Source organism: Microcebus murinus, chromosome 14 (genome assembly GCF_040939455.1).
Source record: "Microcebus murinus isolate Inina chromosome 14, M.murinus_Inina_mat1.0, whole genome shotgun sequence".
Lineage (NCBI taxonomy): Eukaryota > Metazoa > Chordata > Mammalia > Primates > Cheirogaleidae > Microcebus > Microcebus murinus.
This window is the reverse complement of record NC_134117.1, coordinates 23,426,489-23,453,107: the sequence shown is the minus strand read 5'-3', so window position 1 is coordinate 23,453,107 and position 26,619 is coordinate 23,426,489. Positions and strand designations below refer to the sequence as shown.

At 38.4% G+C, this 26,619-nt stretch overlaps 1 protein-coding gene across 2 annotated transcripts in view; it reads right to left on the bottom strand.

Moving 5' to 3' along the window:
• The window catches only part of PCGF6 (polycomb group ring finger 6), a 35,818-nt gene extending 11,539 nt beyond the window's left edge, over positions 1-24,279 (bottom strand). Inside the window, exons 1-8 of one of the 2 annotated variants that reach the window (XM_012770405.2) lie at positions 23,884-24,279; positions 22,785-22,884; positions 22,602-22,698; positions 21,657-21,712; positions 21,500-21,559; positions 20,434-20,542; positions 13,203-13,230; positions 6,779-6,877 (exon numbers count right to left, since the gene is read on the bottom strand). In XM_012770405.2, coding sequence (XP_012625859.2) covers positions 6,779-6,877; positions 13,203-13,230; positions 20,434-20,542; positions 21,500-21,559; positions 21,657-21,712; positions 22,602-22,698; positions 22,785-22,884; positions 23,884-24,234 — 900 coding nt within the window. In that variant the 5' untranslated portion in view covers positions 24,235-24,279. The remainder of the gene's footprint in view (positions 1-6,778; positions 6,878-13,202; positions 13,231-20,433; positions 20,543-21,499; positions 21,560-21,656; positions 21,713-22,601; positions 22,699-22,784; positions 22,885-23,883) is intronic. The other variant, XM_076009811.1, reaches the window with a different exon arrangement.
• Positions 24,280-26,619: the final 2,340 nt, after the last annotated feature.

Genomic DNA, 26,619 nt, shown 5'->3' with positions numbered 1-26,619 from the left:
AGTGAGAGGTAGACATTAAACCTTACTAAATTCTTTGGCTGGGCATGGTAGCTCATGCCTGTAAACTCAGGAATTTGGGAGGCCAAGGTGAGGAAGGATCGTTTGAGGCCAGGAATTCCAGACCAGCCTAGGCAACATAGTGAGACCCTGTCTCTATAAAAAATTTCAAAAATTGGCCGGGTGTGGGAGCGGTGGCTCACGCCTGTAATCCTAGCACTCTGGGAGGCTGAGGCGGGAGGATCGCTCAAGGTCAGGATTTGGAAACCAGCCGGAGCAAGAGAGAGATCGCCCTCCCCCACATCTCTACTAAAAATAGAAAGAAATTAATTGGACAACTAAAAATATATAGAAACAATTGGCCGGGCATGGTGGTGCATGCCTGTAGTCCCAGCTACTCGGGAGGCTGAGGCAGAAGGATCGCTTGAGCCCAGGAGTTTGAGGTTGCTGTGAGCTAGGCTGGTGCCACAGCACCCTAGCCCAGGCAATAGAGTGAGATTGTATCAAAAAAAAAAAAAAAAATTAGCCAGGTGTGGTGTTGTGTTCCTATAGTCCCAGCTACTCAGGAGGGTGGGGTAGGAGGACTGCTTGAACCTGGGAGATCAAGGCTGCAGGGAACTATGATTGTGCCACTGCACTCTAGCAGCTTGGGCAACAGAGCAATACCTTGTTTCCCCACCACCGCCCCGCCCAAAAGGGGCTAGTAAGTAGCAAAGTTCAGATCTGATAATGTCCCAGGTCTAACTTTCTCCTAAGCCTAACTGCCATTGCAGGAGTCAACAAACCTTTTCCTTTTTTTTTTTTGAGATAGAGTCTCACTTTGTTGCCCAGGCTAGAGTGGGTGCTGTGGCGTCAGCCTAGCTCACAGCAACCTCAGACTCCTGGGCTCAAGCCATCCTGCTGCCTCAGCCTCCCGAGTAGCTGGGACTACAGGCATGTGCCACTATGTCCGGTTAGTTTTTTCTATATATATGTTAGTTGTCCAATTAATTTCTTTCTATTTATAGTAGAGACGGGGTCTTGCTCTTGCTCAGGCTGGTTTCGAACTCCTGACCTCGAGCAATCCTCCCGCCTGGGCCTCCCGGAGTGCTAGGATTACAGGTGTGAGCCACCGTGCCCGGCCAACAAACTTTTTCTATAAAATGCCAGATAATAAATGATTTAGGCTTTGTGGGCCATAGGATCTCTGTCATATCTATTCAACGCAGCTATTATTGCACAAAAGCAGCCACAGTGTGTCTGTGCCCCAATAAAATTTTATTTATAAAAACATGTGGCAAGCTAGATTTGGCCCATGGGTATGCCAACCTCTGTTCTATCTCATAATGCTATATAATCTCAAATTAGGAACAGCTTTTGCATTTACATTTACTACTTTTAAAATTGGCAGAGTGGTTCGCGAAGATCGTATGAGGCAGAAAAAAACGCTGGCAGAGCAGTATTTGCAAAATGACTTGAATGCAATGATATCAGATCTCACAAAACAGAATTTAAATCCATGAAAAATTAGAGAATTTGGAAACTATTATTATGTTTTATTAAATATTCAGCAATCCAAAATCCATCATTTTTAGTGGGCTTCACCACTTGGCATACATTTATGGTTTGATTACTATATTTTTCTTTTCAACCTCGAATTTTTAAAATCTTTAAAAATTTTGAAAAGTAGAACAGTAATTTTTCCCAAACTTTAATCCCAACTCCTAGAGGTCAGTTACTAATAGTTTGATGTGTATGGTCTCAGACACTATATACACACATGAGTTTTTCTGTTATTCAGTTTTGTTTTTACAAAAATGGGATTATGCCACATATACTGTCTTATCAATTCTTTTTTAAAAATCCCAAAACCTTAGTAAACCATGGACATATTTTAGAGCGTATAGTAATTGCAGTATATAGTGTATAGTAATAGTGTTCCATTGTGTCAATGTGTAATTTATATATCCATTCCCCTGATAAATATTTAAATTGTTTCTAATCTTACATGAGGATTTTTAAAAGCTACCTCAATATAAATATTTCATAAATTACTTCATTCAAACAGAAAGTTAGTTCTTTGGTTTGAAGGTTCTCCAGATAATTCACGTTTGGTAATTCACTAGAAGGATCACAAGATTCAGTGTAAACACAGCTATGATATATTATAGTGTCACAGCCAGACCACTAAGGGGAAAAGACAGAGTCTGGAAAAATCCATGCACAGACTTTATATGCTTTCCCCTTCCTGGACAGAAGGAGATACACCCAGCTTACTCCTTTCTCTAGCAGCAAAAATGTAGCCAAAATGTGCTGTTTCTGCTGGGGAAGCCTGTCTGATGCTCAGAGTTTAGGGATTTTACTGAGGGTTGGTCATGTTGGTATTCTCTGCCTAGCAACTACCGAATTCCAGACTCCTGGCAGGTATTTATCATAGGCCCATTTTTTGTACAGTCTAGGCAAAGTGAAACACCTTTATCAGTTAGGGAACTTTTCATATTAGTGTAGAGAACTTCCTGCAAGAACTTCCTGCAAGCCAAGTTCCTAGACAGCCAAGGGCCAACCATGTAAACAGACCCTTGTAAAGACAGCAGGCTCCAACCCGCTATGTTAATACTTTTGTGCATAATCTCCCTACTCTTTAGAATAGCAAGTCTTACAGAGGGTAACAATATTTTCTGAATCTCAAAGCAGAAATCAGACTGTGAAGGCAGTCTTATGAAGACAGGAAGAGCCCTTATCTTCTTAAAAGCCCATATATATATATATATATTTTTTTTTTTTTATCAAGATTACCCTGAGCTTCCAAGATAGGATTTTTCACTCAAAGTGTTTTTATAAGCCAATGTGGTTTATAAAAAGTAGTTTATAAAAACGACTAAATTTTGCTATTAGGTTTTTTGTTCATATATACTCTTTTCCTTTGCTACTAAGTTTTTTTTTTTCTTTTTTTGAGACAGAGTCTCACTCTGTTGCCCAGGCTAGAGTGCCGTGGTGCCAGCCTAGCTCACAACAACCTCAAACTCCTGGGCTCAAACAATCCTTCTGCCTCAGCCTCCTGAGTAGCTGGGACTACAGGTATGCGCCACCATGCGTGGCTAATTTTTTCTATATATGTTTAGTTGTCCGATTAATTTCTTTCTATTTTTAGTAGAGATGGGGTCTCCCTCTTGCTCAGGCTGGTTTTGAATTCCTGACCTTGAGCGATCCTCCCGTCGTGGCCTCCCAGATAAGTTCTCTTTTTGTCTGTTTGACAAATTCCTATCCATTCCTCAAATCTATTCCAGAGTTAAATCATTCACTCTTGTGTTATCTCTATTGTTGCATTCATCACATCCTACTGTCAGTTAGTTGTTTACTTGTATATCTTTCCCACACAACTGAATCCCCTGATGACATGATCTTTGTCTCATCTTCATACTCCTAAGGCCAATTACACAAATGCTGGATTTAGTGCCAATAGATAATAGGCCAGGCAAGGTAGCTCATGTCTGCAATTCTAGCTAGGAAGATCACTTGAAGGCAGGAAGATCACTTGAAGGCAGGAGTTTGAGACCAGCCTGGGCAACATTGTGAGATCCTGTCTCTCTAAAAAAAAAAAAAAGAAAGCCAGGAGTGGTGGTATACACTTGCAGTCCTAATGACTCAGGAGTCTGAAGCAGGAGAATTGCTTTGGAGCCCAGGAGTTACAACCTGGGTGACAGAGTGAGAGCCTGTCTGTTAAAGGGGGAAAAGAAAAAAGAAAGAAAGATAATAAATGAATGGTAGGGATATAGCATATAATACATTAGTCTTTTTAAAAAATTATTTGTAACTGAATTTAATGGAAGGCTTAAGGTCATACTGCAAATAAGTAATAATACTAAAGAATCTATCTTTTAAGATAAAATTAGTTATGGTAGGATTAATAAGAAAATCTAATATATCTTTTATACGAAGAATTTTGGTGATCGATGTTATATGTATATTTTCTAAATTTCATTTCATAAAAGCAAAATAAGGTCTGAATATCAAATGATATACAAAGAAACACAGGAGTAACTCTTTACAAAAAGAAATATAAGACATCAATGAGTTAAGAACACCACTAAGTCAACCATTGTAATTCAGACACACTGGAGTGTCTATATGAAAGAACTCTATTCAGATAATTATTCATCTCTGAATTTTTTTTTTTTTTTGAGACAGAGTCTCGCTTTGTTGCCCAGGCTAGAATGAGTGCCGTGGGGTCAGCCTAGCTCACAGCAACCTCAAACTCCTGGGCTCAAGCAATCCTACTGCCTCGGCCTCCCAAGTAGCTGGGACTACAGGCATGTGCCACTATGTCCGGCTAACTTTTTCTATATATATGTTAGTTGTCCAATTAATTTCTTTCTATTTACAGTAGAGATGGGGTCTCGCTCTTGCTCAAGTTGGTTTCGAACTCCTGACCTTGAGCAATCTGCCACCCACCTCGGCCTCCCAGAGTGCTAGGATTACAGGCATGAGCCACTGCGCCCGGCCCCCGGCCTGATCTCTGAATTTTGAATCAACTTAAATCTCTCTAAAGAACACATGATCTGGCTGGGCATGGTGGCTCATACCTACAATCCTAGCATGCTGGGAGGCAGAGATGGGAGGCGAGGTGGGAGGATCACTTGAGGTCAGGAGTTCGAGACCAGCCTTAGCAAGAGCAGGATCCTGTCTCTAGTAAAAATAGAAAAAAATAAAATTAAAAATAGAAAAAATTAGCTAGACATGGTGTCTTGTGCCTGTAGTCCCAAAGCACATGATCTGTATTTTTAATCATTCAGAATTTTTTTTTTTTGAGACAGAGTCTCGCTTTGTTGCTCAGGCTAGAGTGAGTGCTGTGGGGTCAGCCTAGCTCACAGCAACCTCAAACTCCTGGGCTCAAGCAATCCTACTGCTTTAGCCTCCCAAGTACCTGGGCGTACAGGCATGCGCCACCATGTCCAGCTAATTTTTTCTATATATATTAGTTGGCCAATTAATTTCTTTCTATTTATAGTAGAGACAGAGTCTCGATCTTGCTCAGGCTGGTTTTGAACTCCTGACCTCGAGCAATCCACCTGCCTCAGCCTCCCAGAGTGCTAGGATTACAGGCATGAGCCACTGCGCCCGGCCCAGAATTGTCTTCTTTATTTTGATCTGCCACAAATAATTTTAAAGGTAGTTTGCCATTTAACAGTCCTCTAGTAATTATTCATCCTGCTAGTCAATGACCATATATGAAGGTCACACATCTGTAAACAAAGCATACATTTCCTATTTGGGACTAACTGGTTTAAAGAAAAGTCAGTGCAAAGCAAGCTCAAGTGACTAAGGGACACCAAGAATTTTATTCTGATTACTGATTAACCAGCTAAATGTTTTGTTCATATTCAAAGTAACTCTGAATTACTACTCTTAGATTTGGTAGGCTTTAACAACTTTAGTCACAAATTAATGGGTTTGCATATTTGATAATTCTCTGTTCCATTATTTTAACATTTTGGTAAAATAATTTATGAAAATCACTAGCTATACAGTAGCTGAGTAGTAGAAGAATATTTACTTTGAGAGCCAAGACCTGACAGAGAAAATTAAAGGTTGAAATTTTATTTCATTTTATTTCAAAATGCTTAAAGCCTTAAATTCTATGATATAAGCAAAAAAGAAACCCACATTTTTACATAACAAAATCAACTTAGAAGTGATCTATTATACAACGTGGTGACTACAGTTAATAATATATTGTATTTTTGAAAATTGCTGAGTAGAAATTGTAAATGTTCTCACCCCAAAATGTAAGTATGTGAGGTGTGCTATATTAGCTCAATTTAGCCATTCCACAATGTCTACATATTTCAAAACATCATGTTGTGATAAATATAAACAAATTTTATCAATTAAAAAATAATTAAATTGGTCCCTGGTGGTCTAGTGGTTAAAAAGAAAAAAAAAAAAAATAATTAAATTGGGGAAAAACCCAAATAAACGAACTTAGAGCTTTGGCAATCAAATCTCTTAAATCATCAAATGTGACACTTATAAATGGTAATTGTGCTTTGATCAAAATCTAGCCACAGAGAAAGTAATCCATATCCTAAAGAGGGCCCTTCTGGGTATCATTTCTTAGATATTCTATATAATCAAGTACAAGACTTCTGACTTCTGCTTTAGAAATAATAGGTGATATTGGCCCGGGAGCGGTAGCTCACGCCTGTAATCCTAGCACTCTGGGAGGCCGAGGCAGGTGGATTGCTTGAGGTCAGGAGTTCGAAACCAGCCTGAGCAAGAGCGAGACCCCTGTCTCTACTATAAATAGAAAGAAATTAATTGGACAACTAATATATATAGAAAAAATTAGCCGGGCATGGTGGCACATGCCTGTAGTCCCAGCTACTTGGTAGGCTGAGGCAGAAGGATCCCTTGAGCCCAGGAGATTGAGGTTGCTGTGAGCTAGGCTGATGCCACAGCACTCTAGCCTGGGCAACAAAGTGAGACTCTGTCTTAAAAAAAAAAAAAAAAAAACTATATAAATGTTTATTTTCACTAAGTAGACCACATAACTAGAACTACAGGATCTCTATATTAGATAGATATTTCATTTTCTAGGTTTCATGAGCTTTCTTGTTATACTAAATCATATGTGATTAAAGTTGGGAGTGTGAATCACTGTGTATCAATATTCAATTAACAATTACAATGTCTCCAACATTGTAACACAAAAGCTACTGCATGAAATCCTAGAGGCAGTTCTTTTTTCAAAATTAAAGGTAGCCTCACAACTTATCTATCCTTTTACATACTTGTACTGTACCTGACAGGCTGGATCAAGCCCCATTTTTCTTCTGAGGAATTTTTCTACATGCCCAATGGTTGCTTCTCCAGAAACTCGAACAAACTTCTTTTCCAATGGCTACAAAAATAAATACAAAAACCATTTTCAGAATAAATATATATGTATATACATAAAACACAAAAACATTAAAGCAAATTTTATAGCAAAGATGATTCAATAGACTCTTAAAAAATTTAGTATGAAATTTGAGTTATTAATTTACATATCAAAGAAGAGAAACAGAAATTCTGCTTAGCTTCCCCTTTCTGAAAAGTATGTTGACAATTTTTTTTTGAAACACGGTCTTTCTCTGTCACTCAGGCTGCAATGCAGTGGCATGATCATTCCTACAATCTAGACAAAAATTGCAAAGTTCTCACATTCTTTCAATGAGGGTAAAGGAATAAATACCTCACAAAGGAAGGCAATCTCACTAATGAGGAAATAGAGCAGTGCCCCATTGGAGGCCCCAGAAGGTACCTCACTGCAAGTGGCACTGCCTAATTAGCATGAGAATCCCATCGGGAGCCTTGAGAAGCTGCTATTTTGGATAACCTAAGTAGATGCCAGCCTGCTTGCCTATCCGTGCATTTCTGAAAATCAGTTCCTGGAGTTTACCATCTTAATGGCAGGCTTCAAGTATATTATCAGAAAATAATCCAATTTCCCTCATTTCTAAATTCTTGGTGGGTACCTCACTCCAACCGTTTCTTAAATTAATCCAATATAGCTAACATTATCAATAGTGTAAGTCTTAAATCACTGAAAACAGAATTATAAGGTATTCCAATATGTAAAAGGAAAAAGAATTTGTCTTGGCTTTCAACTAGGTTTCTCACATGGTTAACCTGAGTCCTCATAATTCATACTCACAAATTAACAGGGTGTTTTTCCCCCATATAATTCAGACCCAGTTTTTTAGAAGATTTTTTTAAATTAAGGCTACAACATCAGTTCTCAGCTAGATGGTCAACTTGTGATTTTTTCCATGATATCTAATAGCCTCCTACTATATGCAAATAAACAGAAAAATAAATTCCAGATCCCAACGTTTTAAAAATTAAGTATGGGCCGGGCGTGGTGGCTCATGCCTGTAATCCTAGCACTCTGGGAGGCCGAGGTGGGCGGATTGCTCGAGGTCAGGAGTTCGAAATCAGCCTGAGCAAGACCCTGTCTCTACTAAAAATAGAAAGAAATTAATTGATCAACTAAAAAATATATATACAAAAAATTAGCCGGGCATGGTGGCGCATGCCTGTAGTCCCAGCTACTTGGGAGGCTGAGGCAGGAGGATCACTTGAGCCAGGAGATTGAGGGTGCTGTGAGCTAGGCTGATGCCATGGCACTCACTCTAGCCTGGGCAATAAAGTGAGACTCTGTCTCAAAAAAAAAATAAAAAATAAATAAAAAAATTAAAAATAAAAATTAAGTATGGCAATCTTTCCTGCTGTCTGTAACACAAAAGGTTAATTTGATAAGGATGTTTTGAAGTAAGCTAGTCTAAGATCTGTGGAGATTTTTTTTTTATTAATTTTCAATAAAAAGATAGTATTAACACATGATATATTTTACCTTGAAAAATATTCCTACCTCTGTCAAGTGAAAAGGCCTAGAAACAGTGACTAACCCAAGGCAAACCACATTATGATTCTGAAATACCAATGGCTACCAAAAGGAACTAGGACCCCTTGAAGAAATGACTGATTGCATATCTGGGGCAAGAGACATACAAGATAAGCCCAGAATATCTTATCTTTCATCTTATTATGGCATATTGTATCTTGTCATAGTCTAGCCAGGCAGCTATCATAGACTATGACAAGAGAGGATAATTTGAACATCAATACAGATAGTAACCGAAATAGATTACACATTGTGTTTAAATCCACATAATAAAGTAGAAAAAAAAAAACCCTAAAAACCTAATTGACCATGACTGGAGTATGCTAGTGAACCAAATCATCATTTTGAACTTGATAAAGGGAAAGAATCAGCATTTATCCTGCTTTTAATGTACCACTGGTACAGTACGTGAACCATTCCACTGGGTAACCAAATAGACAAAGGGAAGTTTCTCCTTATAAAACTATTTCACCTAATAAAAGAAGGAATGATAGCATTATTTTTCAACCTCTAGTAAATTAGATAGACAACTGAGGAGCATTGGCTGCTAACATTACAGAGAGACACAGACAAAGACATTATATGCCTCCTGATGAATGAAAACCCCATTTATGATGTGTTCTAGTTCCCCTTTAATCAAACCTCTCTGACCAACACTTATATTTAACTACCAGTTTATGACAAAGAGAGAAGACAAAAGAATATATTAAATTATTTCACAGAGATGCAACATCAAAACTCAATCTGTAGGAAACTACAAGACAAGTGATTCTGTTTTGGCAACAATAAATTATTAAAAAAAAAAAGAAGAAATTTGACGATCAACAAATAGCAATGTGTGAACTTTATTTGGATCCTGACTTAAAGTGTTTAAAAAAAAACCCCACACTATTCCATGGCTGATCAGATACATTTTTAAGTGCCCTACAATTAAGGTGATTAAAATGGGGCGCTGTGGCTCACGCCTGTAATCCTAGCTCTTGGGAGGCCGAGGCGGGCGGATTGCTCAAGGTCAGGAGTTCAAAACCAGCCTGAGCAAGAGTGAGACTCCGTCTCTACTATAAATAGAAAGAAATTAATTGGCCAACTGATATATATATATAAAAAAAAAAAATTAGCCGGGCATGGTGGCTCATGCCTGTAGTCCCAGCTACCCGGGAGGCTGAGGCAGAAGGATCACTCGAGCCCAGGAGTTTGAGGTTGCTGTGAGCTAGGCTGACGCCACGGCACTCACTCTAGCCTGGGCAACAAAGCGAGACTCTGTCTCAAAAAAAAAAAAAAAAAAAAGATTTTGAACACTAACCAAACATTTGATAATAAAAAACTTATTCATTTTTTTCATTCCCCATCCCAACCTTTTGAAAAATAACAAACTCACAAAGTAGTTGTAAGAATTGTACAATGAACACTCTGATGCCCTTTACTTAGTTTAGCAACTGTTAATATATTATTATATTTGCTTTATCTCTTCCTATGTATGGGTATATATGGGTATGTGTTTTTTCTTGGACAACTTGACAGTTACTTACAGACAATGAAATATTTTACCTGAAATATATCAGCAGTTATCTTCCCTAAATAAGAAATTCTCCTACATAACTACTACATAATTATCAGGAAACTTATAGAAGTATTCAGGAAATTTAACATTAATACAATGTATTGATAATTATCTAAATTAATTCCAAATTTCAAATTACTTCAATTGTTCTAACAATGTCCTATATAAATTGTTCTTATTTCATAGGCTGTAAAGAAGGGTCACACAGTACATTTGGTTATCATGCCCCTGTAATCTCCTTTAGTCCAGAATAGTTCTGCCAACTTATTTTTATCTTTCATGAGGCTGCCATTTAGTGACTTTTTAAGATATGCTACATGGTCATTTGGTTATTAAAAAAAAGAGAGAGACTCATCCTTTAAGAATACTGAAATATTTAAAGATAAAGTAGGATACTGCTGGTGATTTGTTTCAAAATAATATCAGAAGAGAGGTAAGTAGATGGGGAATAGAAGAAATAAAATTGGCCACTAGCAATTGGTAAAGCTAATGATGGTTACATGGAAGTTCATTCTGTTTACTTTTCAGTATGTTAAAAATTTTCCATAGTAAAACAGTAAAAAAGAAAAAAAAAAGGAAATTTTCCTAGGAAAATGATTTTGGATCATATTATTACCATTTTGTGAAACACTTTTAAGTTAAATGTAGCAAATAGAACTTGTAAGTTTCATGCCACAGGTCTACACGGTGAAAAGTTTAACAACTGGGCATCATTCTAGTGAGCAGGGTTTAATCTGAACTCACAGATATATAAAAGTATAAAAACAGCATTTTAAGAAACAGTGAAGGCCAGGCACAGTGGCTCACGCCTGTAATCCCAGCACTTTGGAAGGCCAATGAGGGAGGACCACTTGAGCCCAGGAGCTCCAGACTAGCCTGGGCAACATAGTGAGACTTTGCCTATACAAAAAATTTAAAAATTAGCCAGGGATGGTGGTACGTGCCTATAGTTCCAGCTACTTGAGCCCAAAAGTTTGAGACTGAAGTGAGCTATGATTACACCACTGCACTTCAGCGTGGGTGACAGAGCAAGACCCTGTCTCTAAATGAATAAATGAGTGAATAATCAGTGATAGACTCAAATTAAAATCTAACTTATACATATGTTATCTACCAGTTACATTTTTGTATTCGCAAAACATTTACACCAAGCAAATTATAGACAATGCTTCTATTCTAAGTTTCTATTGGCTTAGTTTTTTCTTTTTTTTTTCCTTAAGAGATGGGGTCTTGCCATGTTGCCCAGGCTGGACTTGAAATCCTGGGCTCAAGTGATCCTCCAACCTTAGCCTCCCCAGTAGCTGGGATTATAGGCACACCCCACCATGTCCAGCTTGGCTTAGTCATTTAAAAAAAAAAAATCAACAACTTTATTGAGATATAATTTACTATTAAATTCACCCTTTAAAAGTGTACAATTCAATGAATTTTAGTATATTTACAAGTTGTGCAACTATCACCACTATCTAATTTCAGAACATTTTCATCACCCCAAAAAGAAACCTGTACCAATTAAAAGTCACTCCCCATTTCATCGCTCCCCCAACCTCTGGCAACCATCCATCTACTTTATGTTTCTATGGATTTCCCTGCTTCACATAAATGGAATCATATAATGTATGGATGGCCTTTTGTGGCTGGCTTCTTCCACTTAGCATAATGCTTTCAATGAAAATACAACATTTTATTTATCCATTCATCAGTTAATGGATATTTGGGTTGTTTCCAATTTAGGATTTTTATCTCAAAAAATGTTATGGTGTTTCCTTTTTTTCCCCAGTTTTTCAAATCAAATCCAAATAAGCTTCATACATTGCAATTAATTTATATGTCCCTTGAAATATTTTAATCAACAAGTCCCATATATAGGCTCCTTCTTCATCTCTTTCCTTTTTAATTTATTTGCTGAAGAAACAGAATTGGTTGCCATGTAGCTTTCCACTGTCTTGATTTGGCTTATTATATTCCCACAGTGTCATTTAACATGTTCCTTTGTCCTTGGTATTTCCTATAAATTAGTAATTAAATCTAGAAACATGATCACCTTCACATTTGTTTTGGCAAGAACAATTCACAGATGGTATTGTCATCATAGATTTTTTGGTATGTGAAGATCAGAACTACTAATATACAAATATTCTAAGTGCACAGGTGCTTTTGCAGCAACTGTAGTCTAATATCTCTGTTCATTCTCTAGTTCTTTCTTCATGAGGTTTTTGGCCAGTCTGGCTACCACAGTTCACTGGACAGATGTCTTCAGGGAACACTCAAAGCACATAATTCTGTGCTTGAACTGTACAGAAACTTATCTGCCATTCTCCCACCCACCACACTGCTCTGAAACAATTTCCTCAAGTTAAATCACCATTAGCTTGACATTTTACAACTTAGACGAGGCTCAAAGTTACCAAAAATCATGAGGACTTAACTCTGCATTCCCTCTATCACACTGATCTCAGAGAAACATGAATAATATACTGAATCCAGAGAAGTATCTATCTATTGCTATGCTTTAATTTACATGTCTAAGCTAGTGTGCTCACAAAGCAAAACAGTACAGTCTATCCAACCAGGTATAAGATACCCAATTTTTAGTAGAGACTTTGACAAAGTCACAGAAAATCTAAATAAAGTCACCTATTTCTTAAATATTCACAATTCCACCTATAAAGCCTGATTTATCCCTTTTAAGTTACCTTTCCCTGAATGACTCATACTATAGTATCAACAGCAATGCTATATACAATGGCACCTGTGATTTTGGAGCCTTTAAAACAACTTTGAACTTAAATATGTTACAAAGGAGTTCATTCTTACTGAACAATTGAAGTAACAAGTTAGGACAGGTTAACTTGAGTCAAAAATGTTACATGCAAACAAAACGTTAAGCTCATATTAAACTGTAAATGCCAACTATGAAAAAAATGCTTCAAAATACTTTTCATGACCAAATTAACACAGTATTTGGTTTTAGAGTTTTAAAAAGCATTCACTTAATTTTCCTCAGACCACTGTTCTGAATAATAAATCCCTACTTAATAACTTTTCCTCATAAACCTATTATGAGTACTATTAAATGTGCTTCATATTTAAATAACTTATATTTATAAAATATTTTTATTGTAATTGAAGACAATCTCCATTTGGTTGCTAATCTGACTCAAACTTGTGTACTACAGAGTCCTCTTGCGAAATGAATGAAAAATAAAAGCAAAATACCTTAAAATGTCCCGTGCCTTCATTAGCACTGAAAAATGAGAGCAAAATTAATCAATATTTAATACTTTAAACTACATGTTTAATAATAAAACATAAAAATAACATAAATATAAATATTTGAGAAACATCAATTCATACCTAAACCTTTATAAAATACATAAATGTAATTGTTTCTGCCACCTAGTGGTAAGGCAAAGGCAGTTTTATCCAGTATTTTACAATGCTTTCCATACTTAATTTCAGAGTGAAAAGCATGTATTTTTTTTTGATGCAAAACATATCCGGATTTATTTATTTTCTTCAGCTTTATTAAGGTATAACTGGCAAATAAAAGTTGTATATATTTATAGAGTACAATGGGATATCTGATATATGTATACATTGTGAAATGATAAAAGAAATAATTAAATCAAGCAAATTAACATACCCATCACCTCACATACTTATTTTTTTTTATAGTAAGAATACTTACGATCTACTCTTTTAGCAATTTTCAAGTTATACAATACATTATTATTAACTGTGGTCACCATGTTATACAATAGATTCCCAGGAAAAAAGTATATTCTTAATATTTAGATTTCCCCTCTATTTAGCATTTTTTTTTATTTTGGCATAATTTGGGGGTACAGATTTTAAGGTTTCAATAAATGCCCATTTCCCTCCCTCCCCCCAAAAGTCTGAGTCTCCATCATGACCATCCCCCAGATGGTGCACATCTCACTCATTATGTATGTATATACCCGCCCCCCTCCCCCCTCCCACCTGCCCAATACCCTATTACTGTAGTACCTATGTGTCCACTTAGGTGCTACTCAGTTAATACCAGTTTGCTGGAGAATATATCTGGTGCTTGTTTTTCCATTCTTGGGATACTTCACTTAGTAGTATGGGTTCCAGCTCTAACCAGGAAAATATAAGATGTGCTATATCACCGTTGTGGTATACATATACCACATTTTATTAATCCATTCTTGGATTGATGGGCACTTGGGCTGTTTCCACAGCCTTGCAATTATGAATTGTGCTGCTATAAACATTCGAATGCAAATGTCTTTTTTGTAGAGTGTCATTGGATCATTTGGGTAGATGCCCAGTAATGGGATTGCTGGATCAAATGGTAGATTCACTTGTATCGCTTTAAGGTATCTCCATATTGCTTTCACAGAGGTTGAACTAGTTTGCAGTCCCACCAGCAGTGTAGGAGTGTTCCTCTCTCTCCGCAACCACGCCATCCCTCTATTTAGCATTTTAACATTTTCCAGCTTAAAGTACAATTTCTTATTTGTTTTTCTTTAAATCATAATTAATGTGATTTTTTTCCCTTTACAAGATATAATTTCTTACAAGAAGGCTGCTATACTTCCTATTGTTTTCCTTGCAGCATAATTACCTGGGCATGATTTTACTCAGTTTGCCTTTCACCTAGAAGCTCAAACAGATTTACTGATTAAATCTAAATCAATTACTTTTAAGTCATGAGGGAGACAAGAGGCACTAACTTTTGTTGAGAATCTACAATATACCAGACATTCTATTAGGTATTCATATATCGTGCATGTTTTTCACTTACGCCTCACGATGCCCTGCAAATCAGGTATTGGTATCCCTATTATGCAGATGGGGAAAATTAAGCTCAAAGTGGTTTAATAATAGCTTCAGGTGACCCAGAGCTATTAAGCGATAAACCTAGAATTCAAACTCAGGTATACCTAGTATCAAAGCCCATCTTCTTTTCTCCTTATCATGTTGTGAAGAACAGGTAAGATTATAATTGCATCATCTCCAGAGTATTCTTTTTTTTTTTTGGAGACACAGTCTCGCTTTGTTGCCCAAGCTAGAGTGAGTGCCATGGTGTCAGCCTTGCTCACAGCAACCTCAAACTCCTGGGCTCAAGCAATCCTCCTGCCTCAGCCTCCCAAGTAGCTGGGACTACAGGCATGAGCCATCATGCCTGGCTAATTTTTTCTATAGTAGAGATGGGCTCTCGATCTTGCTCAGGCTGGTTTTGAACTCCTGACCTCAAGCAATTGGCCCGCCTCAGCCTTCCAGAGTGCTAGGATTACAGGCATGAGCCACCACTCCCGCCCCAAAGTATTCTTTATAATAAAAATATAAAGCTATATAAATATATAATTTAGGCACTATAAATATATAATTTATACACGTATACAACTGTAAATATTACAAATATAACATAGAATAAATTATATTTATAAATGTAAAATATACATAAATATTATACACACAAATACAATTCTAAGATTATAATATAATCTTAGAGTTATAAAAGATCCCATTCATTACAACAATGATCTCTGTAGAATATATGGTGAAAGGACATCTGACTTCTGCTCAAATATATAAAGAGAGAGCTTCTTAACTGACAAGTCAGCCCGTTCTCTTTGTGAACAATGTTATTAGAAATTACTTGCTTGTATGTAGCTTATACCTAGTAGTCATAGTTCTGTCTTTTGGTATTGTTAATCAAAGCAATTTTTCTTTTATGTAGTAACCTTCTGAAGATTTAAAACTAACTTGAGGGACTTATTGTTTTTTTTCTTTGAACGAAATATTTTTGTTCCACTACCACATATGTTTTCAAACCTTAACTATTATACCTTAGTTTACCAACATCTCTCTTAAAATGTGGTACCCAGAGCTGAACACAATACTCTAGTTGGACTAAGGCAGCACACAATGGGATACTGCCTCCTTGATTTACTTAGCACCACTGAGCTTAAAATTGCAAAAAAATTTTACCATATCAATATCACATTCATATGAGTCTATTTTCTTCAGTGTGCAAATGCTGTACATATTAAAGCACCATGGATCACTTTAACCTTTATTTTTGAATGACCTTGCATTACTTTGATATTCACATATTGGTAATAGTTTAGACATGTTACAAATATCATATTGTTTTATGACAATCCTTTGAGATGCTATTATAACCCCCAGTTTAGAAATACAAAAACTTATTACAGAACACGTTCTTAAAACAAAACAAAAAAATAGAAAAAAAAAAAAAAAGAAATACAAAAACTAATGATCAGATCAGAGAAGTTACATCCTAAGGGTTATACTCCTTGAGTTAGACTCTTCAAAAACTATGCTCTTTTTATGCACCATATTGCCTGTCTTATTTCTTTTTATGATTTTTTTTTAAGAGACAGAGTCTTGCTATGTTACTCAGGCTGGACTTGAACCCCTGGGCTCAAGCAATCCTCCTGCCTCAGCCTCCCAAGTAACTAGGACTATAGGTGCACACCACTGTGCCCAGCTATCTTTTTATGATATACTTTACATATAGAAACTATAGAACAAAAAGGATAAGAGACTACCTTAAGATCATAAAACATGCATATCCAATCTAGGCAGGAAATCTAAAAATTACTGTACACAGGCTGAACCTACCTCAGTGCTTTTTCTCCTCTAATTCAAGCAAGGTCAACAGCTGGAGCAAATTTGTCCTCATCTGCCCCTTGTCCTGTTATGAAAGAGCCTCCCATGGGTTACCCCCAGTAGCCTGACTTTTTGTGGCATCACAAAAGCTTTTCCATATTGTGAGAACTTGGGGATTTAAACCTAGGAACTGGTGACTTCAAAAGGACTCCTTGTAGCCAGGCATGGTGGCTCACGCCTGTAATCCTAGCACTCTGGGAGGCCAAGGCGGGAGGATGGCTCAAAGTCAGGAGTTCTAGACCATCCTGAGCAAGAGCGAGACCCTGTCTCCACTAAAAAAATAGAAAGAAATTAGCTGGACAACTAAAAGTGTGTGTGTGTGTGTGTGTGTGTGTGTGTGTGTGTGTGTGTGTGTGTATGTATGTATAAATTAGCCAGGCATGGTGGTGCATGTCTGTAGTCCCAGCAACTCAGGAGGCTGAGGCAGTAGGATTGCTTAAGCCCAGGAGTTTGAGGTTGCTGTGAGCTAGGCTGACGCCACAGCATTCTAGTCCGGGCAACTGAGTGAGACTTTGCCTCAAAAGAAAAAATAAAGACTCCTTGCCACTAGAAGCTTCTTCCCCCTTACCCATTTAAAAATATATAAAGGTTTTGCATAATGAGTTGGGAGGAAATAAAAATAAAAATATAAAAAGGACTATGTGATCAGGTAGACAGCATACCCACCATAATCAATAATGTCTAAGGTTCAATGTTCCCATTTTACATATATGAAAGCTAAAGCTCTAAGAAGTTAAAATTGAAAGTTCATCAGGACAAGGACCACCACACTGACTCATTCAAACTATATTCCAAGCACCTAATATAGTGTTGTACTGGTACACAGTAAGACCTTAATATATACCTTATGAGTAAACAAAAAATGATTTGATCAAGGTTACAAAGCTAGAAAACAGTACAGCTAGGACTTAAATCCAGATTATCTTATTTCAAGTCAGTCTTTGTTCATCTACAGCAGGGAATGTGCTAATAACTTGAGTAAAGAAAAAGGAAACGGTGGCACATATTTGCAATCCTTGCATTACAATATGCCACTTTTCCAAGGAGGTAGAAAAAAGTGATTCCAAGTTCCCATTGTACATTAGTGGAAAATGTTACATTTCCCCAAAATAATGTTTTTAGAAATATAAATTCCTCTCAATTTTCAAATTTTAATTAACTAGTCATTGAAAGTCACATGGTCATGTGTAAAAATTCAAACATAATGAAAAGTAAGACTTTCCCCATCACAGATTCAAACTCCAGTGCCCTTTCCTAGGAACAACCACCATTAATATTCTCTCATATGTCCTTTCAGGAATGATCTGTGCCCATAAAGAAACATATGTAAGCCGGGCGTGGTGGCTCACACCTGTAATCCTAGCACTCTGGGAGGCCGAGGCGGGCGGATTGCTCAAGGTCAGGAGTTCAAAACCAGCCTGAGCGAGACCCCGTCTCTACCATAAAAATAGAAAGAAATTAATTGGCCAACTAATATATATAATATAAAAAAAAAAATCAGCCGGGCATGGTGGCTCGTGCCTGTAGTCCCAGCTACTCGGGAGGCTGAGGCAGGAGGATTGCTTGAGCCCAGGAGTTTGAGGTTGCTGTGAGCTAGGCTGACGCCACGGCACTCACCCTAGCCTAGGCAAGAAAGCGAGACTCTGTCTCAAAAAAAAAAAAAAAAAAGAAGCATATGTATATGCATATATTTTCCACCACCCTCTTTTAAAAAACATAAGTGGGAACATGGTACATGTGCCTTCCTCTTCTGCACCTTGCTTTTGTTTTTTTTTTTTTTTGTTTTTTTTTGTTTTTTTTGATACACAGTCTCACTCTGTTGCCCAGGCTAGAGTGAGTGCCGTGGCGTCAGCCTAGCTCACAGCAACCTCAAACTCTTGGGCTCAAGCAATCCTTCTGCCTCAGCCTTCCGAGTAGCTGGGACTACAGGCACGCACCATGCTCGGCTAGTTTTTTCTATATATATTATTTGGCCAATTAATTTCTTTCTATTTATGGTAGAGATGGAGTCTCACTCTTGCTCAGGCTGGTTTCGAACTCCTGACCTCGAGCAATCCGCCCATCTCGGCCTCCCAGAGTGCTAGGATTATAGGCGTGAGCCACCTCACCCGGCCTGCACCTTGCTTTTTTCATTTAACATATCTTGGAGATTGTTCCAAATTGGCACACACATTACTGTATTAACACATATTCGTGTATGGATATACTGTTATTTAACCAATTCCCTTAGGAATAAATTGTAACACACTCTTTAATAACAGAAACTGCTGAATTAAGTTTTGGCATTACATGGTTTCTTCCAATGTCTCCAAAGGAATCTTTATTTCATTATCATTGACCACTACCATGGGCTTTTGGAGGCATAAGAAAGGTTTCCTGTGGAGGGTGGTGGCTCTCGCCTGTTATCTTAGCACTCCGGGAGGCCGAGGTGGGTGGATCAATTGAGCTCCCAGGTTCGAGACCAGCCTGAGCAAGAGCGAGACCCTGTCTCTACTAAAAATAGAAAAAAATTAATTGGACAAATAAAAAAAGAAGAAAAAAATATATATATATATAAATAAATTAGCCGGGCATGGTGGCGCATGCCTGTATTCCCAGCTACTCAGGAGGCTGAGGCAGGAGGATCGCTTGAGCCCAAGAGTTTGAGGTTGCTGTGAGCTAGGCTGATACCATGGTACTCTAGCCCGGGCAACAGAGTGAGACTCTGTCTCAAAAAAAAAAATAAATGAAAGAAAAGAGAGAAGGGGAGGGGAGAGGAGAAGAAAGGTTTCCTGTCTCCTTGAGAGTTCTTAATAACAATTGAGAATACAAGATGAATACATATAAAGAGAGAAATACTACATAGCACAAGTTAGATACTAAATAAATTATATTGACAGAGTTATAAGGAGGAAATGATTGAGAAAGTAAAATAGTCATCAGTAACACAAACTGGGAAATCTAGGTTTTTCCATGGAAAGAAAGTTTATTATACATTGGTTTATTCTGTGATGTATTTGAAAACTACAGTCTGTACATGCCAACTCTGTGACCATGCTAGTCTGTTTAACAATGTTGCACTATAATGGAGTATATCATATGCTACAGTGTCTGAATTTGAATTAGAAAGATACCTATCTAACTACAATTTGGCAAAACCAAGTATAAAGGGGAGGAGAGAGGAGAAAAGTTGAAGAGGAACATATCTTAAGACTCAGCAAATCTACACCTTTGGAGAACTATCTCACATACACACAAGGAGATACGTACAAATACATTTATAGCAAAAAAGAAAAGATACATTTATTTAAAGGAATACCAGGCAATGGTGAAAATGAATGAACTAGAGCTACACATTTCAACAGGATGAATCACACAATGTTGAATGAAAAAAGCAAGTTGGAAAACACTATGGTATACCATGTAAAGTTTTTTAATTGGCAAAAAAAATTCTACATATTGCTTAGGAATAATAGATATACTTATGGGAACCATATGAAAAAACATATGAGAATGACAAACACTAGTTTTAGGAGAGTGGTTATTAATCTCTGAGAGATGGGTAGTATTCAGAGGTAGCAAAGGGCTTCAGTTATAGTAGCAACAGTTTATTTCTTAAGCCAGAAGATGGAAATATCAGAGGTTACTGTGTTACTCTAAGTCTTAAACACTTCATAATTTTTAAAAAATGTGATTTTACCTGAGTTCAGGATGATTTCAAAACTGTTGAGACTTTAAAATTTCTTTATTTTAAGGTGAAAAGGTAGATTTTTAGGGTACTCACCCAATGAACTCCAATAATAAAGACATATCAAGTTCAGGTGGAATACGAAACACTGATTCTAGGACTTTCTTAGATCTTCCTTTGCTCGAAGGGACTGGCTGTGGAACAGCTATTCGATAGCCAAACAAAAAAGTTAATTTAGAATAAAAACTTCATAAATTGAAATCTTTGAAAAAATAATTATACAGGGATTAAAACTATAACAAATAAAAAAATTTAAAAAACTACTTAACTATTTAAAAGATCAGAAAGCATACAATAACTCATTTTCTTTAATAACATCAGCTAACCTGTCAAAGCCAGTAAAATTAAAAGCAAGCCTGGGGACCACTTTGCAACAGAAGACAGATATGTGTGGTTGGTTTATCAGGGCCACAGAGAGTGATCATGAGAACAGCAACATTTGTAAATAAACCTGTATAAGCACTACTATATGCCAGAGCTCATGCTTAGCACTTTACATGCATCATCTCATTTAATCCTTACCATAATCACATGATATAGGTATTACTCCTACTCTTTTTTTTATTTTTTTTTTATTTTTAACTGATAAAGAAACTGGGACTTAGCGAGATTAGGCAATTTGTCTAAAGTCACCCAGGGAGTAAGTGGAAGAATTAATTTAAACCCAAATCTATTTGACTTCTATTCTGAGACATTATCATCATCATAAAAAAACAAATGTTTGAGCAGTTACTATGTGCCAGGCACTGTTTTAAGTGCTTGTATTACTTAATGTATATAATTTTTAAGATGGAAGTGATATTATTATCACTATTTTATAGATGAAGAAACAGACATTGAATTAATTCTCTGAAGTCCTACACCTAGCATACCTTTTAACCTTAAAATGAAGTGGCAGAGCTAGGACAAACTCCTAGCTCCAGAGCCTACACTCTTTAATTCTTATGAACAAATAGATTGGATTAAAACACAGCATTACCTTCAAAATCTCCTTTTGATCATACAATGACCAGTTATCCCCCAAAAAACCTCAAAAGGCACAAATTTTATTGCTAGTATTCTTTAATTCTATAAATACATTATGGTATACACCCAAACTTACCAGGTTTAGGTACTTCTAGACCTCTTTCTTTATAGAAATCATGCATTTGCTTTTTTTCTCCTAAAAAATGATAAAACACAGACTAAATTACACTTAAAATGTAACTAGTAGAGTCAGAGATTCTGGGATTCACAACTACGTAAAAAAAGAAACTTACTTTCCTCTAGATTGATCACTAATTTGTACACTATGTCTTGTAACTGTCGGTCCAACCTAATAAAAGGAAAGGATGGAGAATACCTCAGAATTCAGAAAAATATATTTTCGTACAGTGGGTAAACTAAGTTAACTGAGTGAGTTACTGTACTTTCTCTTCAGAGTGGATACAGTCTTTCTCAGAGGTGAGTTATTTTTAGGTAGCACTCACAACCCCTAAAATTTAGCTCACCTGAGAGAACCACAAGTAATTATATGTAATTATAAGTACTCATAGATTCCTGAATGGTTCACTAAATTGTTTTGTGTGTATTAATCTTATTCCCTTCATAAGAATGTGAAACCAAGGGCACAGACTGTATTTTGAACTTCTGTGTATTGTCTGCAAAGCACTCTTCTCTGAAGGTTGTAAAAACTTAATAGTATTTGAATAAATGAAAGTAATCTATTTTTAGTATTTTTCTTCTTTATTCTCTTAAGAAACTGATAGTTATGGAGGATAGTCTGAAAGGAAGGAAGGAGAAAGAGAGAAAGAAAGAAGGAAGGAAACAAAGAAACTGAGCATGAACTGAAAAATGTGATTAAATGCAACAATGACCTATGACAGATAGGCTTTACTAAAGAGGCCATTCGTTTCAGGTATTACTTCTTAAAAAAAATCCTAAATACCTGTATACTGGAAAGCAACACATCTAAACTAGCCTCATTAACTTGAGTGATGGAATTAAAATTCTCAAGAAAAGAGGCCTGTACCTCTTATTTTTAAGTCCCCAGCAGATATCACAGTGCCTGGTACATAGTAAGTGCTCTATACGTATTTCTCAAAAGAATATGTAGTTCTCTTTCTTCTAATTTTGAGGAAGGTCAAGAATTTATTCCAACTAAACTTCAAGCTTTCAGAAAAAGCATACTTAAAACACAACTGTTACTCATATATTTCTCTTACCTTATGTTATAAAGAGGTTGTGTTTGATGTACTACTATGTTGCATTTGGGACATCTGTTGCTATAGTAAAAATGTCTTACAATGCAGCTTTTACAAACTGTTGAAAAAGAAAATGTTGAAATTAGGATGCTTTCAAGACATTTCAAAATCAAAAATATTCAGAAATGTGAACTGTATGCTTACAGGTATGAAGACATTCTGTAATGGTAGTTGCATCTATTAAGTAACCTTTGCAAATGGAACACAAGATGTACGGGGTCAGCTCAGAGAGATTAATCAGGCGCTGCAAATGCAATTGAAATAGTTTTAAAATACAAGTCCCTGCCTTCCAATTCTTAAACCCTAATCCCAAAGTTTCATTATAAACAATGTGCAAGTTAAATGCAACATGGAAACATATTTCCAACCCTTCAAAATACTGCTGAGAGTTACAATAACACAATATAAACCAATGTTTCAAATGGATCTCATTCTTTTATTGCCACATGAGATGCATGTTACTTTATGAATTACTTCAAAATGGGCAAACTTTCCAGATACTGGTGTTCAAGGTTTTTTTGGGTTTTTTTCCCCCGAGATAGGGCCTCCCTCTGAGGCCTGGACTAGAGTGCAGTGGCGTCATCATAGTTCACTGCAATCTCCAACTCCTGGCCTCAAGTGATCCTCCTGCCTCAGCCTCCCGGGTAGCTGAGACTACAGGCGCGTGCCACCACACCCAGTAAATGTTTGTATTTTTTGTACAGTCAGGTCTCCCTATGGTACTCAGGCTGTACTCTCCAACTCCTGGCCTCAAGCGATCCTGCTGTCTCAGCCTCCCAAAGAGCTAAGATTACAGGCGTGAGCCACTGCGCCCAGCCTGGTGGCCAAGCTTAATAAATTAATTCTGACTTGCTAGGTATATATCACCTAAATTGATGAAGAATGTGCTACCACATTAAAAAAAAAAAAAGGAAGAAAGAAAGAAAAGAAGTTTCCAATAGAGACCGAGCAGGTGGGGGACGTCAGCGCCTCTCGGCACCCTGTAGAAAGTGGCTATTTCTCCCGTTGACCGTAAGCTCCTGCACACCGGGGGCACCGCACCCTAGGCGCCTAACCCGCCTGACGCGCAGCAGCCTCGATAATCACACAGAATGAATGAGCGGGACCCGGGGAGCCTAAGTGACAGGCAGGAGCCTCACGAAATAAGCCGGCAGGAAACCGGGCCGGGCCGGGGCCCGCGCAGGGGGGCGAGGTCCACCCGGCGCGCTGGGGTCGCGGCCGCCCGCCGGGGCTCCGAAAATACCTCCTCCTCGTCCTCCGAGTCCGGCCGGCCCCCCTCCAGCCTCAGCGAGAAGTGGCTCATCTCCTCCTCCTCCTCTTCCTCCTCCTCCTCCAACTCCTCATCTTCCTCCAACTCCTCGTCCTCGTACTCGAAGCGGCCTCGCAAGCGGCCCAGGCCGCGCTCGGGCTCCAGCTCGGGGGGCCGCGAGCCCGAGCAGCCCGGGGCCCCCACCTCGAGCAGAGGCGCCGGGCCCTCCGCGCCGGCGGCGGGCGCGGGCGTGAGCGCGGGCGGGGAGCCGGGGGCCGCGGGCGGCGCGGCTGCGGCGTCCTCGGCCTTGGCGGCGCCCGCCGCCGGCGCCACGACCCCTTCCATGGCCCGAGAGAGGCGCGGCGCGGCGCGGCTGCCGGGAGCGCGGGATCCCGCCTCCTCCCTCCCTCCCGCCCTCGCGGCGGGCGCGCAGGCGCAGAAGCCCGGCAGGGCGGCTGGGAAGTGTGGTTCCCGCCTCACCGGGCCGGGGCGGGGCCGGCCGCCCAGGTGTGCGGGCGGAGCTTGCGGCCGCACCTTGACGCAAGCGCACTCCACTCTCCCTTTGCAAACCTGGACGCTGTCTTCACCGCCCTTTGAAAACGACGAAATTGGTACCATTTCGGGCAACGATATTCTGTTTGCATTAACTCATTCACAGAGCCCTGAACTAGGTGCCTTATGACTTTGCATTAACGAATAATGATTTCAATTCGAGTACCAAGTATGCATTTCCTCTGTCCACTGAAAGGGCCTAGAGGCAATTACCCACATAGCACCCTGATCTTGATTTCGAATACCATTAAAAGGAACTAGGATTGCGTGGAGAAATAAATGGCTAATTCCATGTCTGAGGCAGGGACAAAGAGCACCTACAAAGTGTCATTGAGCTAGAAAGTAAGAAAGTGCTCAAAAAATGATGGAGCCGTCAAAAATACACAGGAGGGCCAGGCGCAGTGGCTCAGGCCTGTAATCCTAGCACTCTGGGAGGCCAAGGCAGGTAGATTGCTTGAGGTCAGGAGTTTGAAACCAGCCTGAGCAAGAGTGAGACTCTGTCTCTACTATAAATAGAAAGAAATTAATTGGCCAATTAATATATATAGAAGAAATTAGCCGGGCATGGTGGCGCATGCCTGTAGTCCCAGCTACTCAGGAGGCTGAGGCAGAAGGATTGCTTGAGCCCAGGAGATTGAGGTTGCTGTGAGCTAGGCTGACACCATGGCACTCTAGCCTGGGCAACAAAAAGTGAGACTCCTCCAAAAAAAAAAAAAAAATACACAGGAGCCAGTTTGATGGAGCTCATAATGGTCAAACTTGTGATAAACTGAAAGCAAAATAAAATGATGATAGCAACAGATTATAATTTATGGAATATAGTAAGATTCTATGAGTCCACGCTGATATAACTAACTGAATAAATAAATAGGGAGAAGGGATCGTTCTTCCTTGCATTAGAAAACCAACTAATAAGTGTAGAAGAAATGATGGAATTAGAAAATCACCATTTGGTTACCATCATATTAATAGTTGATGCAGAAAAGAATCAGCAATAGATGCTAAAACTAGTAAGTGAAAGTTAATAGGATATTAACATAGTTTCAAAATATCTCCCTATAATATGCTCACAGTGGACAAAGCTGGTAGTCACCACTATAACCAAATTATCAAAGTTAACATTGACAGTACTGGGAGTAACCAATAGCATGTGCTTCCTAATAGAATGCACTAAGAAGAACTCAGCATCACTCCTGTAATATTCCTGCCAAAGATGCATAACCTGAATCTATCCATGAGGAAACATAAGGCAAACTCAAATTGAAGGACATGCTGCAAATTAAGTAGCCTGTGCTCTTCAGAAATGTCAAAGTTATAAAATACAAAAAATAAAAGACTCAAAAGAAACTATAGAGATATGACAATTGAATGCAGTCGATGCATAATCTTGTATTTTTGTGGCCTATAAATGTTATTATTGAGGCCGGGCATGGTGGCGCATGCCTGTAGTCCCAGCTACCTGGGAGGCTGAGGCAGGAGGATCACTTGAACCCAGGAGACTGAGGTTGCTGTGAGCTAGGCTGATGCCATGGCACTCACTCTAGCCTGGGCGACAGAGTGAGATTCTGTCTCAAAAAAAAAAAAAAAAGGTTATTATTGGGACAATTGGAAAAATCTGAATAAGTTCTATAGAGGAGACAATAGTAGTATCAATGTTTATTTACTGACTTTGATAACTGTCCAATGGTTATATAAGAGAATGACTTGCTGAAGTAATTAAGGGTAAAGGGAGGTTTGCAACCTACTCTTAGCAGTTCAGAAACACACACACACACACAGAGGATAAAGTAAATGTAGTAAATGTTAACATTTGGGGAATGTAGGTGAAGGGTATTTTGGAATTATTTGTATTATTCTTTTTGGGGGGACAGAGTCTCACTCTGTTGCCCGGGTTAGAGTGCCATGGCAGCAGCCTACTCACAGCAACCTCAAACTTCTGGGCTCTGGTGATCCTCCTGCCTCAGCCTCCCAAGTAACTGGGACCACAGGCATGCACCACCATGTCCAGCTATTTTTTTCTATTTTTCAGTAGAGATGGGGTCTCACTCTTGCTCAGGCTGGTCTGGAACTCTTGATCTCAAATGATTCACCTGCCTTGGCCTTCCAGAGTGCTAGGATTACAGGCGTGAGCCACCGAGCCCAGCCAAAAACAGAGGGTATTAGTCTTGCAAGTTTCCT